We start from the raw sequence: 17,569 nt of genomic DNA on the forward strand, positions 1-17,569 counted from the left end.
TTGCTTTTTGCAAGATGGGTAGTCAAAATATTGGCTATAACAGTACAATCTGTATTTTAAAAAAGCGAGACACTGGAACTTCCTGCAGTTAAATAAATTCACTAAGGTAATCCTAAGATTATCTGCCTGAGTTCTCATAACAGCCCTTTCAAATCTACGGTTTCAAGGATATCTTAAGTTGTAAATATTAATTCCCAAGGTCCTGGCCTCCTAACTCACTCTGTAAGCAGCACAGAGCAGAGCATAGGGCCTTCTGTTAGATCATTGGTTTTAAACTACAAATAAAAAAGGAGTACTTGTTACAAGATGCTTGCCATCAACAGCTCCCACTTCCTTAGCTGCAATGAGACTGCTAGGCTCTCTTGAAAACACAGTAAATCTGAAAACATAAACTTTCAGGAAGATAATTTGCTGCATTGGTTTTCAGAACATTGTTCATTTTATGTCTGCAATATACTAAAGGAGGTAATTGAACTATTAGTGTATGAAGTACGGAAAATGTCTGTGGTGTGCCTAAGTCAAAAATAAAGCTAAGAACTCTGGTCAATCAAGGCTGATCTTTATTAACATTTGTATGTTAGTTAAACACTTGAATTATAGCGATACTTACCATTTTATTTTATCATAGTTCTGTTGTCTGTAGTCACCTTGCTGAATCAACTGCTTAGTATCAGCCAGTTCCAGTGTTAAACGCTGGCATCTGACCTCAAGCTCTGACCGACTCCTCCTCTCGTCTTCATAGCTCTAGAAGTGAGACATTTTGAAATGATCACAGCTGCACTGATATCTACTTAAAGTAATCACCAACTTAGTTTCATGAAAACCTCTTATGAATATTCAGGTGGTAATACTTTCAGTTGTCTCAGCATTTGGAAATTTAGCACATGACAAAGTAACCAGCTGTATCAATACTCAACTCATTTTTATCTTATTACAAATACTTGATTAAATATAACTATTTTTTCCAATGTATCTTGTCCATTAGCAGAACTTCCAAGACCAGTAACCCTCATATATACAGCTGCTAGTCTGCAACCCTATACTAGGAGCACGAATGTCACACCACCTTTACAACAGTTTCAAACAAGTGAAGACACTTGTGAAGATACTTGCTAGTTAATTTGGAAAAAAAAAAAAAAGAAAAAAAAGAAAGAGGATGATTAGCAACAGTTTAGCAACATCTGCTGTTAAGTGAAAGATTTCAGCCATTTACTCCCGAATTGTAGCTATTGTACCTGGTAACCTATGTTTGCTGAAGTGTATCACGGAAAGCTTTGGGGGAAGAAAAAATAAAATTAAAAAGTTTACTTAATGATCCATCAGCATAAATTTCCATTTTCTCTTCTTTTTCCCCCCTCACATACTTTTATGGATTATTCAGGAAACTAAAACAACAAAAGCAAAGCAAGAGAACACATGGAGAGTATTCATAAAATACTAGATATTCCTTTCGAAGATCAACAGATTTCCTAATCACACTCACTCCCTCCAACTTCCACAGAAATAACAGACTTTCATACCTTAATCCCCAATCTAGCCTCTATTTTTCAGTTCCCTACTATGTAGCTACTTTTTTCACAAACTTATCTTATTGTCCTAAATACTGTACTACTTAGCAATTTATTCACAAGAATGACCAAAATAATAATGCTCATTCACTTATACAAGGTAAAGCTGATGGACTACAAAAGGATTTGCTGGTCAAAAATTTGAGAATACCTCCAGGCATCTAGATTTTTTCCATATCCTTCTTCCCAGAATACTGCTGAGTTCAGTTTTTTTATTGCTGTGACTGACGGCAAGCTCAATAATGGATGTTTGATAAACAATTATTCTACCTGGTTATTATGAATAGAGATCACAATGTTACTAACTGAAGGTGAGCACAGCCTTAAGATGTCAATACTAAACCAAGCATTTACCAACTCCAAATGACATTTATTTTGCAGTAAAAGACACTGTATGAGTGCATAATTTTTTGAACACTGCTGAAAGCTATGCTTTACACAGATACAGGATGATAACTGTCTAGATACTTAGTAAAAGACAAGGGAAGTCTAGGGCAACAGCATATATGGAGTATATGACAGAAGGACACTGACAAACTTCACAGACATCATCAGCTGAAAGACTGGCAGAATGCTTTCCTGAAAAAACACACCTAAATACTTGTAAGATGCTACAGAAAGGCTCTATAATCTACTAGCTATATTGTAACAATTCTGTTGATAAAAAAGAATTTTTTGTTTTATATTTTACATACCTACTTATCTTCACTTTTACTAAAATCACTTCAGGTCACAAATCACAGAAATCACAACACCTAGAATGTTTTTATGATGATTCTGCATGGTCTACCATAAAAAATACATCACATGAAGATGAGATTGTTATTCATCCTAACACATACTAGTATGTATGTTTACCCTAGTGATTGGATATACATTAAGCAAACTAACACTATAAAACACACTCTTCTTCAATCAGTTTGCATGTCATTTTTTATAAAGATGACATTATTATAATAGTAGTCTCTGACAGACATTTTCAAAAGGTGTTGTGCACAAGTCAGCTAAAGTTTCAAATATGTAACATAATGGCGCAAGTACCCTGTTATGCAGTGCAAACATGATTCATCTTGCAACAGGAAATGTTGGTAAGGGCACTTAATCTTTCAATTTGCACTTAAAAGTTAAGTTTTGAATACAATTCTTTTGTGGATATCTCATGCTATTCTGCTGCTAATACCATGCTGGAATTTCCACATCCTTCACTGAGTGGGCTATGGAAGCTCCTACAGTATTATCTATCTGGAAGCTAGAAGACAACTACCAAAGTATAAAATTAAATTGGTTAACCTCCAGAAAAAGTTATCATAGACAGTTTTAAAGCAACAATTAACAGAATAGGTAAATATCTGCAAAATCAGCTCCTTCTAATACCTAAGACCTAAATTTACTTTTGAATTGTATTTAATAAATCAGTTATTAATGTCACGGTAATGTCATGTAAAAATATGATAATTCCAGGCAAGGAAAGTTAAATTCTGCTTTGGAAAAGTGATACTAAGATCTACCTTAATTAGAGGGGTTTGTCAAGTTTGTTTTTTTAAGATTTAATGTAATTCCTGAAGAAACACTAATTATACTGCACAGGACACTGTTTTTCATCTACCTAATCTTAAGGTGTCAAAGCAATATTTTAAACAAATGAATATGACAAAGCAAGCTGATACCCAGTCTAGGCTGTAAACATGCTGACATACAAAACCCTCTATGTGGTATGCACTTCTCCAGGTAGCACATACACAAGCTTCTGGACTTCCACAGTAATACATCTTAAAGACATACAACCAAGCTGCCTGTGCTTAGGCAGAAGCAGCCTTGCTTTGCATGTGATGAAATTAATTTAGTTTCTAACAATGTCCATATACGCTGAACTGATTTTAAGATCTCTGCAGTGGAACGGCTTTATCTTTCTCCTTATCTTCAAAAGATAGCTTGAACATCTTGATGAACAGCTTTGTCCTGCTGCAGCAAAAAAAAGGGGCATTTAGAAGAATCAAGATACAGAGCTCTTACAAGGACAGAAAAGAGGTACTGGAAGTAATACCAATATTATTATTACGTAAGCCCACAAACCTTAAAAAAATTAAAGGACAAACAGAACTTCCTTACACTGAATGTGATGGCCATAATACTCCAAACACCTCACGGCTTTTCTTCAGCCTCTTACTAATTTTTGCTTCTGTGGAGAGCAGAAACTCAGACTAATGGAATAGTTAAAACAAATGAAAAACCAACCTGTCCTGTGTGACAGACAGGCAACCATTGTCCAAAGAAATTCTTGACAAAGCGGCCTAAGAAACCCAGTATTAACCAGTACCAATACTAACCAGGTTTCTACAGGGCATGAGTCAGGTAAGAAGTGCTTTTATGTGGTTTACAAACACCATCCACAGATGACGTTTCAAACAAGAAGATTCTCAGCTTGCCTGATCTGCACCACTTAAAACCTCAAACTGATAGAGAAACTAAAGATCTAATGGCAGACCTCAGTTTAATGATATTAATCTTCACTGCTACCCTCAATCTGGAATGAGCAGCAGTTTATAGCAGTCACTGAAATAAACACCTAACTGAATTTCAAATGCAAAATCCAGGTGACACACTTTTGGAACTAAGTTAGTGACACATAATACATAATAGGGATTAGCTGATGTTTCAAAAAGCCTTTGGAGATAAGAAGATAAACAGAAATGCAAGGAATAAATTAATCAGCCAATCAAGCAGTAGCAGCACAACTTCTTTACACCATCTACAGATAAGCCTGTGAAAGAAAATGATCCTGCTTTTTAAAAGCTTTTTTTTTTCAAAGATCTTCATCTTTGAAGAATCACTTACAGAAGCCAGCACTTTGTTCATATCCTAAAGGCCCTAGACAAATGTAAAGCTACTGTACTATTGTGATGTGAAAGCAATTCCCTCCAGTTATTTGGAGGTGCTGCTTCTTTGTAAAGATGACATTTTGCTTCAATTGTTTACATATTCTGCATTCAAAAATTACTGGTCAATACATTATATATTGAAGTGCAGCAGCCCAAACATCAGGAAGAAGCTAAACATAATTGGATAAATAAGACGTCTCTTTGGTAACTTGCTATGAAATTTGTGCTCAGCCTGTAGGTGGGAAATTGGTAATCTGATTGTAGATCGGTCATTATTTGCCACTATAAACAAAAATGTTGAGCTACTCCAACATAGAGAAACTCTGCAAGGAACATATGAAAGAAAAAACCTTTGTAGTAAGTGCTTCTACAGTAAAAGAAAGTGGAGGAATAAAAAGTTTATTTCTTTGTATCTGAGCTTACTAGAATTTTGAGTGAAATATTCTCAGGTGAGAAGGATCCTTGAGATCATTACAGAGCAGCATAATTAAAGCATCTTGTACTTCTGAACCACAGCTAGCAGTCAATGTGATCCATAGCTATGTATTGAAAGAGTAGAAAGGTATTGGATAGAAAAGAGAACCGTCATAGATATGAACTTTCCTTAAGTCTTGGAAATATTAAACTGCTGCCTCAAGCATTGATAGAGTATCATCTTTGCAGCTGTTCTCCTGAACAATATTAACAATAGCAAAAAAAAATAAAAAATCTAGGCACGTATTTCATCTAAGAGTAGACCAAATCTGTCGCAAGAGAGTTGTTAAGACCAAACGATCAAGGCACTGCTTGAAAGCAGTGGTGTCAGGGGGCTGGGGAAGGGCTCTAGAGTGCAGGCTTTACAGATATGCAAACTTTAGGAGAAACCTCAGGGATCCCAGTCCTTTTGGAGTAGCAACAACAGCCTTAGTTTTCTAATATTCAGACACACTAGTGCCAAGTGATCCTGTGAGTACAAAAGCTAAGTTTATTCTTTGAAGACTATAGATATGTTTTCCCTCCAGCTGGAAAACATTATCACAGAGAAAATTGTTAGTTATGTCTAGCAAAACTGACAGCTACTAATCCTGATTCAGAGATGAAGTCTTAGAAAAGATCTTTGTCCTACACATAACCAGCTTTGTCTTTAGGATAACCACAGCTTTCAGATACTTTCATGCTATAAATTTTATTGCAAATCTTGAAGGCAACTTTATATAAAAAATAACTGAAGAAAAGGGAGCCCTGATAAAACTGTATCAATACCAAATTCCAGGACAACATTGCCAAGAAACTCCCAGCCAGAAGAAGAAAGCAATACTTAATCTTCTGGAGGTAGAAAGAAAAGCAAGATTTCCATCCCAGACATTCTCCCAGCCTTGAGAAACCCACTAGTAGTAAATTACATCTGCTTGAGGGAAGGTTCTAACCACTTCGGAAACAAACAACTCTGAAAATAGTAAACTGATGTTCAGCATGGGAATGCACACATCAGAAGCTGGTTTTATTTCTGGGAAGCTCCTGGTAGTACACCACTATAGTTGGACTTCCTCCTCTATCTTTACCTCCAAAGCTGGTGGTGCCAACGCTATTTATACTTGAAGTATTGAGCACTGTAAAAGGAGGACTAAAACAAGCCTGTACCATACATTTAGTAAGTCAGTCAGCAGTACAAGAGCATGGCTTTCACCAGTTCACTGCCTCCCCCTGGGCTGTGGCTGCTGTACCTGGAACCAGAGGAACTGCACTGATCTAAATCACAGCTGCAACAACGGTGTACAAAGAGCCACTAATTCAGCTGTAGAGCACGACCACTTACAAAAACAGAAAGCAGCAGAACAAGTATCTTTTATCAGACCATGTTTCAGTGCTAGAAAACAGCCTTCACAAGCCATGTTCTCCTACCAGTTGTCAGAAACAGCTCCCTACCCTACTGGTTCTGCGTTACAGATTCAGCAGCCTTTAAGGGCTAAGAGCAGCAGCACACCAAGAGAAGTTTACAAAGGTTTTGAGTCAGCATAGTTGTCTTACTTGATGAATTCATTTCACACTTAAATTTTCCTAAAGTTGACTTAACCCATTAAGACAAATTCAAATTTTCCTTCAAACTTCTTCAGTTCTTGGTTGGCGAGATAATCTTTCCTATGAGTCTAGAACAAATTGTCTCATATTTCTTATTACTTTACTTCAGGGTGAATACGTACATGTATAAAACCTGCTCAAACCTAGTCTGTCAGCCACAAACAACCAGAAAAGCCAATCAAATCCTCCTCTCTCAAGATTTGGCCTAATCATACGTTTTTGTTCCTTTCTATGTCCCAAAACAAGGAAGAAACCTGTGCTGAAACTCATTAAGAAGAGTCTAATTATCTGCAAGAGTAGAAAAAAGAAGGAATGCTTACTGTAGGAAGTAGCTTATTCTCACAAAAGAAAAAACCCAAAAAACAATTGTCTTAACTTCAGTGATGACTATATTTCAAACTTCTGTACCACTAATTTTCTAAAGAAGTTTTAAACTCAGAACAGACTTTGTTGATAAAATTACACAAAGAACAGAAATATTGCAATGATTAGAGAAAACTTAAAATTTATGGAATACTGAATGGAAACCCAGAAGAAGGATTTGCAGAATATAAATTATTAAATAACAGGCAAGAAACTTCAGCAGCTATATTTCATGTACCTGGAAAAACAAGAACTACTGGAATACAAAAATAAAAAATCCAGCAAAAGAGGATAAGAGCTTAGGTAAGGCTCTGAACAAAACTTTATTTCCTACTGATAAATTTCCTTGCAAGAAAGTCTGACCTTAGTGAAGAGCTCAAAAAAACTTCCCCAGCAGTACACCCTGAAATCGCTTTTTCATAAACTGTAAGAGATGCAGAGGTATGCCAGCTCCTGTGCACCAAGCACATCAGAGATTCTAAAGTGCCCTCACATCCTGATGATGCTCCTCTTACCTTATTTTCTGAGGCACCTTGTTACAGAGACACTCAGCAAGTGACAAGGTAAAACTTGAACTTGCCAGAATCAAAACACAGAGACCCTTAAGCCTCTCCATAGAAGAAAAGCACAGTGCACTTCAAACTTTGAGAAATCGTTCAGTGGGAAAGGTGAAGAGTGCCACCATGTGGTGCAAAAAGAACAAAATTAGAAGTCTAAATCAAAGAAAGGTCACTGTCCCAAAAAACCATTTCTAGCACAACTTTAATTATTGTTATCAACTATCTTATTAATTTGCTTCAGCAAAAGTTAATAGATGTCAGTCAATTCTCAAAGGCTGAAATCCTCCTCTACAACTTTATTAAATCAAAGCACATTAAATGTACAATGAAGGAAAATGCTTATGCAAGACAAAAATTAACAGGATTAGTTTAATCTCAATTATGACCAGAGATGGTGACATAGAATAATGCTAAAGCACATAAATGCATAAATTTTATTGACCACTTTCTCTAATTCAATCAGAATGAGAAATGAAGGTACAAGAATTCCACAAGATAAACTTGCATTAAAAATTCCTCCTTACACCTAATTATTTTGTAAGCAAATTTCACAGGGAAAAAAGACAATAACTAAAATATATTCTCAGAAGTAGTAAAATGACAGTGTCATGGAAGTGCCTACTAGCCATCACCTGGAAAACTACACTCTGAATACCTGAAACTGTTGTCCCAACTCCACATTTATGCAGAACTAAGCTAAAATGCAAATCACCCTAGCTATATACATACCAATTATAATATAAATATTGATAAATACATTAGAAAAAAAAAAAAACGCTCCTTATACTACTTCAATTCCTTAGCTCTTTAAAAAAAAAAAAAAAAAAAAAAATATATATATATATATATATATAAAATTCATTTCTCTACTTCTGGTGTTTATACCTTACCTGAAATCAAATTATCTTTTTCTTTAGTAAAGAAACAAATAGGAAAATTAAAATACAAAGATCTGAAAAGCATAACAGAGAAGATGTAACTCCAAAATTTAAAAATACATTTTTATAACATTAAAACAAAAGGTGAAGCAAACTACTACCAAGACATTCCCATCTCAAAAACTATACACTGAACCATCACGGTGTCTTCAGCTGCTGCTGGGCAGATCTCCTGTGCAGTGTCCCCACTTTGAAATCTTGCCCTCAGAAAGCACAACACAGCTGCTAAGAGACTACCCTCAACAGTCTCATGAGCAAATCTTGCAGGGTAGCCATAGCATAGAGTTACATGTTATAGAAGGATGCATACAGCTTATTTCCTCTTTCCCTCCCCACAGTAATTTTTATACAGCAAAAAGGCTTTTTATATCTTTCACATGAATAATGATTTGGAGAATAAGATTATTGCAATATATGTATTCAGAGTTTTTGAACTGAGACAACTAAGGAACACAGACCTCTGTCAGACTCTTCAGTTGGGACCTGTACCCACTTATTTCTTCTGTTAGACTCTCCTTTTTCATCTGTAGATCACTTAGCTCCCTTCTTAAGGAATGCACTACTTCATAGAATTGGACCTAGAAGAACAAAACAGATATTCAGAGTTGAAATTAGCAAAATTGCAATTGCAAAACTACAAACCTAAAATACATCAGGCTCACTATTTTATGACAATAATTTACCAAATTATTTCTAAGGCATGCCATAAAGACAAAGATTATATTGCTGTACAACTAAGGCAACTTCCACGCAGGCTGACCAATCAAAAAAAATACAGTTGCTAATGGACACATGGCCCCATGCACTTCCTTGTGCCAAACCTTGAGCCTATTTGATTAACAGTGCAAAAAGAGGAAAAAAAACCCCAAAAACAAACAAAACCCCAAACAAACCAAAACCCTATTTATTAATAATCAACTTAACTTGCTAACTTCCCCCAAGCCAATAAAATTTTTTATTAGGTGCATAGAAATTGAGAGATTTGTTTTGTTTTGTTTTCTTACAGCTCAGTGTGCTGAACTTGCACCAAGAAAAATGCAAGAGCAAGCACAGGGAGCAAGAACAGCATATAACCAGGAAGAACCATGACACCCCCTCCACACACATCTTCAGCAGTAACATGCTGGTATATGGATTCAACTGCATCAGGAAACTAAGGCTCTGAAAGGCTTGACTCTGCTAAATTAACAACAAAAAATCCAACCTTCTAACAGGATTAAAAAAAAATTCAAATCTGTAACGCATACTCCTCTCTCTTCCCTCACACTAGTCATAGGCATTGTCTCGGGCAAGTAAGCCTCACATACACAAAACTTTTTCAGAATTTTTCTTCTGATCAAGAAAAAAAGACTAGAAAATACAGTAGTAAAACCACAAAGTCAGTATTAAAAAACAAAAAGAGACAAAACAAAGAAGAGCTTTTTTGATATACACCCACATACACGTACACAGAGGTTATTATTCCCAGATTAACCTGATACCTTAAAATGCTGCATTTGGGGGTGTGTGTGAAAAGAATAAATAAGAATAAATAAGGCACAGTTTTCATGCAAAAGGTATTACATGCCCTCCATCCCTAATGCTTTCTTTGATATATGATTAAAGAAGAAATACAGACAAGAAAGCACAGATTAAGGAAGCATTCAAGAGCCAGCTGTACTGCACTTCCATGCACAAGGAAGACAGATCTCTGTTTTGCTACCTGTAAACAGCAGAGGACAAAGAAAAGTTCTAAGTATATTTCACATAATTGACAGCATCCAATTATAAAAAACATAGAAGCCATCAAAATTTGCAAAGTAAACACAGGTGCAGTATACTTTATACAATAAGGCAGGCGTGCAACATGACAGAAAGATTAGTACTTTTAACTGTAGCATCTGATGATACAATTGATCATTTCTTAAGAAAAAAGTAACCTTGACTCTCACTAATTGATAACCATTTAAAGCATTGTGTTTTTTTTAAAAACTACACCTGCTTTTCCAGTAAGTTCTTGCATTTTTGCTGCAATATTCCTAGGAAACCAAGGAAACCTGTGTTATCACATCACAATTATTTCCCAAAACACAACAACCTTAAAACAGATTTCCCAGTAGAAACCAAGATTACACGTGATACAGGTATCAAGAATAAATGTATTTACACAGCCTTCCCAAGAAAAGATCATTGCATGGTAACAAGAAAATGCAAATGAATGCAGCAGATGAGGGTGAGGTTAGGGCAGTTCAACTGTTGTTGCTATTTAGCTGGTTTGACAGCCAGTAAACACTCATGTAACCCAGCAGTCAAAGCACGCACTGCCTCTTGCCAACGCAATATAGCAGGAACAAAAATTACTCTAAAAGGGATTTCAGAAAAAACTGCATATCTTAAAAATCACAAATTTATACTAATGTGCTGTAAACAGTTACCATTTTCTAGGTAATTTAAAAAAAACTCTTAGCCCGTGGCCACCACTTTTTATGGAAGACTAGAATTAAGTAAAAATGGGTGGATGCAGAGGCTGAAAAGGTTGGCTTCTGTTAAATGAAATTCTGTGAAAGCAGTTGCATCAGTTAACTGCCTTCTTAAACAAACAGCAACTGAGCTGCAGTTAACAAAGTGATATACTTGAAAGACATGGCAATTAAAATCACTTGAAACAGAACTTGCAGAAACTATTATTTTAAATGGCTGAAATTTTTTTTTTTTTGAATACCCAAGAGGTTTACTTTACTGAATCAACTGAACTGGTGCTTGGCAGCTGAACCATTTAACAGCCTGAAGTATTTTCAAATTTCACATACACTGTTTCTAAAAACATTTTAGAAATGACTGAACAAAAATCTGAATTTTTTTATATAAGTTCAAGACAAAAAAAGTATGATTTAAGAGAAAGATGTGTAAAATATAATTTTTCAGTTGTCATCATTAGCATTAAACATTACCTAGGCTTTGTTCTAACATGTCACTATTGCACCCCTTTGTGGAAGAACAGTGAAGAACATCTCACACTTGCTTTAATTCCAGTGTTTTAAACTTATATCTCTATATACAAAAATCTGCATTTAAGTTCTTCCTGCTGTTTATCCAATACACCAAGTTTCAAATAAAGTCTAAACAATATATACATGTTTACTTCCATCCTGGAGAACAGCAAGGCAGTATTTTATAACTGATAAATAGAAAAAAAGAGTTTGAAAATTTCTTGCTCAAGTTTTCTAAGCAGGACCCTTTCTCGACAAGGAAAATTTTACCCTCATATCAGTGGGCTATACTATTAGTCTGCACATAGATCTCTGGAATCAGAAATTTTAATTGCTTAGAAATGCGCAGTTTCTCCTTAAGCAAGCAAAGCAGGAAACAACATTCCATTCAGAGTCCTTTGCCCAGCCCTTGGGAGCCAAATGGATGCAGAGACAGGATGTGTGAAACAGTTCTGTAGCCTCCCAGCATCGTATCAGCTGCAGAACTCGAAGTAATGATAAACAACTACCAAGCTTAACTGATATCTTTAGGTTCACACTAATCCCCTGCTAAAAGAAGTTGAAAAAGGCAGTAAATAGTACTTTACTACAATAAATACATCTTTAGAATGCCTTATCCAGAAAAAGAAAAGGTCTAAAAATGACTTCTTCAAAAGAAAAAGTAATATGTGAAGAAGAAAGAAGCTTCACTGAACATTTAAGTAGAGGAGTTTTTGTCACAGATAAAAATACCATTTTGAACACAAGAGTAAAAGAATAGAAGGTTAAGGGTGGAAGGTGGCTGCTACTCATCTTTCCTACCTTCACATCTTTTTGACAGCCATTTTCTACTCACAAGTTAAATCTAAATTGTGCTGTGACAGCTTCACTTAAAGCAGCTGACAAGGTTACTGGTATCTATCCTGCCTGGCTACAGAGTCTTTTGTACTGACTGCCAATCAATTCCTGAAGTCCTGAACTTCTTGCACATCAATTTCAATAGATCCAGTGACATGGATTTCAGTTTCTGTTAAAAACCAGGTTTTTGTGATCATGGTGACGAAGGAATCAACAAAACCCCATCAAACACTTTTGCAAAGGGCAGTGGGTACAGCAGACAGCTAGGGGGTGATAACCTAATAGTACCCAAGCTACATGTTCTTGTTTATCCCACAGAGCCTTATGATTTTCCTAGCACTTTCAAAAGTCCAGCTTTTTAAAAAATGTTCACGAAAACATCCTTTAGAGAAGGATGACAATGTCTGTACATTGAGCACAATAAAGTATGACTTTGACCTGGAGAATTCATTCATGTGGCATTCATACCTCAACAAATGTACTAATGTTTTTAACATTGTATTATTTACAACTTCCTTAATAACAAGCTCTGTAGATAAGTACAATGCTAGTATTTTGGCGAATTAAGGTTTATGTGCCTAAATCTTCTTCATTCTCATAAGTCAGCTGGGATGCTCTGTCCCACAGGCTTTTTATTGCAAACAAGAGTACACTGTGGCCTCTCCACACATCCACAAACCATCATTAACAAGCATCTTAAATCAAGAAAATGAATCTTAAAGCATACTTTAAGGTACACTTTGTCTCCTGCATTTAGTCAAATAGGAAAGGGACATTTGGAAAGCATAAGAGAAAAGTAAGGGATGTTTGCAAGAGCAACCCCAGCTTGCAGCTCTAGCAAATCAAGTTTCAAATTCCTTTTCTCAGCCTGCTGTACTGCATCTCATCAATCTATGCTTTCATTTTAATTGTAACAGCCCATCTGCTTAACCTCCTTAAAACACATCAGCAGTTCTACTCTCTTTCAAGAGATCAGAATCAGGGATTAAAAGGTTCCTCTCTTTGCTGGAACCCAGTCATAACTGATCCGGAAACACATCTGCCTCTGAAGGTCCTTTATTTCTAGTTGGAGACGAAAAAAGCCACAGCCTACCATAATTTACAGCCTGTCATGGATTGAGCCTGCCCAGCAGCCTATATGGCTGCTCATCCACTTGCTGCCTCCCCTGGGAGCAGGAAAAAGTGAGAATAATCAACAAAAGCAAGAAAATTCAAGTGTCAAGTTTTCTAAACAATTACTGTAGGAAAGGCATGTGAGCTAAAAAAGTAAAAAAGAACAAGAAAAAGCTAAGAACACATCACTTCCCAGAAACTGGGGAAACTGATCAAAACTGATGCTCAGCCAGTCCCTGAGTAAAAACCACTTTGGGAAGCCATCACCCACCATCTCCTCTTTCTTCCTCTACCTCCTATTTCTGCTGCTGAGCATGACATTTTTATGGCATGGAATATTCCTTTGGCCAATTCAGGTCAGCTGTCCAGCTGTGTCCCCCATCAATTTCATAACTATTCATAGCTTGCTGGGGCAAGGGGAGGCAGAATGGGGAAAAGAGAAAGCCTTGATGTTGTGCGAGCACTGTCCAGCAATAGTTAAAACACTGTTTTAGCCACCAGGGAGAAGCACAGCAAGATTCACACTGTTATGAAGAAAGTAAACTCTCTCCCAGCCAGACCGAAGACACAGGTTATATTTTAAAGCAGTACAAAACCCAATACTTACTGAAATATATTCAGGGATAGAAAGCTGATCTTCAGGAAGAGACTTTAGCTTCTCATAGCATTCATCTGTTAATTCCAAGTCTCGCAAGCTACGACGGATATCTCCAGCCCTCTCTCTCAACTGATGATTTGTTTCCTCCAGTTGCTTCTGTCTCAGTAAAATAGTTTCCATTTCTTGCTTCATTAGAGCCTGATATTTCCTTCAAGATGGATTTGAAAACAGAAGATATCATGTAGTGAGCAACACAAGTGACAAAGCTTCACAATACCCTGGCAAAGAAGTGAGTTCTGTTCATTTTGTAGAGGGAAAAATTTACAAATATTAGGTAATCAGTGCCAGAATGTACACCACCACAGTTAAATAGTCATATCAGGTACAGTATATATAAAAGCCAGGAATTTTTTAGTCATTGACAGTACAAAGCTGAACTAACCTACTTTTTTATTTTTTAGCTGCAACTCTTGAAAACATATTCAAACCACTCTTTAAAACATGGTCATTTCTGTGTTACTTAAAAAGGAATCAGAAAGTACTAACTAGTACTACAAGGCAACATCTGCCCACTGGCAGGGTACAGGTAACAGGAAGTCTGAGGTCAGCAAAGCACTCACACAAGGACACACTCCATTTACTCCATGTAAAATTCTATTACATGAACATGAAAAGTGAAGTAAAAGACTGATAAGAAAACTGATGAAAAGACAGGGAAAAGCAGTTTAACTTTTTATGTATATTAACAACAGTTTTGCACATCAGTATAATTTTACTGAGCATTTCTTAGATAATTTAAGTGTGGCCAGCATAAAAATATCCTACTCTGATGGATCTAAGCAGATCACACCACTTTTCTGTGTCAGAAAGTGACAAACATTTTTCTGACAATAAACTGCTCTCAGCTGAAAGACTTTGCTGGACTAATCTCAGGTCTAGCTCCACATCCCTAAATCTGTTCTAGCCTTACTACAGAATAGGACTTGGAAGTAGCCACATCCTGTAAGCTCTACTTTTACATGACACTATGTCAGTAATGCTCTCCCTTCACAGGTGTGGAGACACTCAATTGACAAAGTGGTTTGGAGAAGCCTGCTAGCCAGTCTATTTCTCAGGTTAACACCAAACATTTCAGAAAATCAACACGGAAAGTGAGTTTCTACATCATCAACCAAAAGCATTTCTGACAAATAATAAGTACTAATTGGAAAAGCTAAACATTATGCACTTACCTTTGCCAAGTCTTTCATGCTGCAGTTATTAAAAATTCTGTTTATATTGACAGAAATTCTGTCACCTCTGCCTAGTCCTTTTGCTCTTTAATAATTTTAAGAACACTTTTACTACCTCTTCCTACTAAATTTTGAATTTAGGTAACATAAAACCAAACCCACAAACTTCAGCCAGTGAGAGCTGAATTCAAATTTACTTTTATGTAAAATAAATATGTAAATTCAATTTTTAGAATGAAAACACTAATACACTCTGCAAAAGAAATCCTATTTCTACAACTAATAATTATCTATGTTAATAACTTATTTACACAAATTCAAATTAATTAATGTATTTTTTAAAGATGAAGTTCTTAATTTTACTTCCATCATACCTGGCATCTTCTTGCTGTAATGCCAACTGACTATCCAGTCGTAAAGACAACAGCTGTTTTTGATGGATTGCACCATTAAGCTTCTCCTCTAGTTCCTCGATCTAAATATAAAGAATGTGAGTAAGAATAAAACAGCATAAGTTACCATATTAATTTTCAAAAAATATTTTACAAAAAGATCAAGCTGAAATAAAAATATGAAGATCCCAATGCTATGGGCAGTGCAATAACGGCTGTTGAACAAGACCTCTAAATACACCAGGACTTCACGGGAGCCCTATGATACGGACTTTGTTCCAATGAGCTAAAAATAAAAAAAAAAAAAAAGGCTTAGTTCTTAAATGGGTCTTTTTCAGCCAAACGGCTATTTGTTCAACTAATTTCAAATTAGGCTAAAACTCAGAGCAGAAAGCCAATAAAAAACAGTTACCATATAGTACGTGATAAAAATGAACTGCACACAAATGTGGCCGTGTTTTTACACCTTTCTTAATTTCATGCATCTTTGTGCGAGCTGCACACAACAAAATCTACTGTTAGCAGGTTGGTACAGTCTATCCCTATCTTCATTAACAAAGTATCAAAGAGTATTCAGATCACCTTTTCTAGTACTCCACAAGTTCAGGTTCAAAGCCCTGTTATGCTTCTAACATAAGTGACAAAATCATTCATCATTTCCAAAGAAAACAGGTGGTTTTCCTTTGTATTTAGGAAAGATAAAGCTAAATGACTTCAACAAGTCAGCTAAGTTTTCCATATCTTTGTTTCCCCCTTTTCTCATTAAACAACACAAACAAAACACACCAAGAAAACCCCCAAACCAACTACGTAGATCTCCATCATATAATTCAAAGAAATTCTTTTCAGAATAGAACTTTCTATCATACTTTAAAAGCACCAAAATCAAGAAAAGATTCTATAATCAAAGGAGAAACACTACTTACCTTGGTCAAATATTCAACTTTCAAGTTGTCAATCATCAAGTTTTTTTGCGATAATTCTATTTTAAGCAGCTGAAGATTATGGAGCAACTCCTTCCGTTCAATCAGCTGCTTAGTGATTTTTACAGCACCTTCTCTCTCCTCAGAGGAAGAAACATCATCGGTTGGTACTGTGGTTTCCAAGCTGATGTCCTCAGATTCCAAGGAGCTAGAAACGTTGACTTTCTTGATTACCTTAGAGCTTTTATGTGACATTTTCTTCCACTATTCGCAAAGCTTTTTTAAGCTATACTTTGAGATGAGCCCCTGAAGAATCAACTGCAAGAAACAAAACAATTAAATGAAATGTCATCAAGAAAAACTAACCACTACATTAGACCACTATGCAAGCGACGCTTTTCAGTATTACATGAACTTTTTTCCTTCACCCAAGAAAAACACTTTGAGAAGCTCTGGAGGGCTGCTGCCTGAGGACCCTCTTCCTGAACAATCATTATTAAGCGTTTTGACTACAATAAGCTAAATACCAGTGTGAACACCAGCGTGACTCTAGCTTACTAGTATAATGCTATAGTTCAATAAAGATACGCACGTTGTCAAAAGGGCATTCACGGAAAACTCCCCAGATGAGGGGAGTTCTGCACCCCACAAGAGGCATAACTCGACCTACTGGAGAACACAGCAAAGGAGTACTTTGATCACAGAATCGCACAGGTTGGAAAAGACCTCCAAGATCATCGTGTCCAACCCACGACTAAATATTCCCTTGCCAACTACACCACGCACTCAGTGCCATGTTCAGTCTTTCCTTAAGCACTTCCGGTGATGGTGACCCCACCACTCCCTTTGGCAGCGCATTTCAATGCCTAATCATCCATTCTGTTTAGAAAATTCACCTAACGTCCAACCTTAAACTCCCCTGGTGCAGCCTGAGCCTTTGTGTTCTTATCCCAAGGCTGGGTGTCTGGGAGGAGAGCCCGGTCCCGGCCTGGCTATCCGACCTTGCTGTTCTTTACCTTCTCAGCAGCAGCTTCACTGTTCCTGCCAGGCTGGTTAACCCAGCAGCCACACGGACTGTTACAACAACCTGGCACAGACCAGGGCTGGTACTTACAGAGGGCGCTGCTCAGAGCCCGGCA

General features: G+C 36.6%; 1 protein-coding gene across 3 annotated transcripts in view; it reads right to left on the reverse strand.

The window, feature by feature from the left end:
- Positions 1-17,569, reverse strand: part of PIBF1 (progesterone immunomodulatory binding factor 1) — a 105,884-nt gene that overhangs the window by 87,518 nt on the left and 797 nt on the right. For all 3 annotated transcript variants that reach the window (XM_083885088.1, XM_083885090.1, XM_083885089.1), the window contains exons 2-6: positions 16,434-16,748; positions 15,490-15,590; positions 13,893-14,091; positions 8,825-8,944; positions 611-744 (exon numbers count right to left, since the gene is read on the reverse strand). In XM_083885088.1, the coding sequence (XP_083741214.1) occupies positions 611-744; positions 8,825-8,944; positions 13,893-14,091; positions 15,490-15,590; positions 16,434-16,685 (806 nt within the window). In that variant the 5' untranslated portion in view covers positions 16,686-16,748. The remainder of the gene's footprint in view (positions 1-610; positions 745-8,824; positions 8,945-13,892; positions 14,092-15,489; positions 15,591-16,433; positions 16,749-17,569) is intronic.

Source organism: Zosterops lateralis (assembly GCF_965231275.1).
Source record: "Zosterops lateralis genome assembly, chromosome: 2".
NCBI classification, from domain to species: Eukaryota; Metazoa; Chordata; class Aves; order Passeriformes; family Zosteropidae; genus Zosterops; species Zosterops lateralis.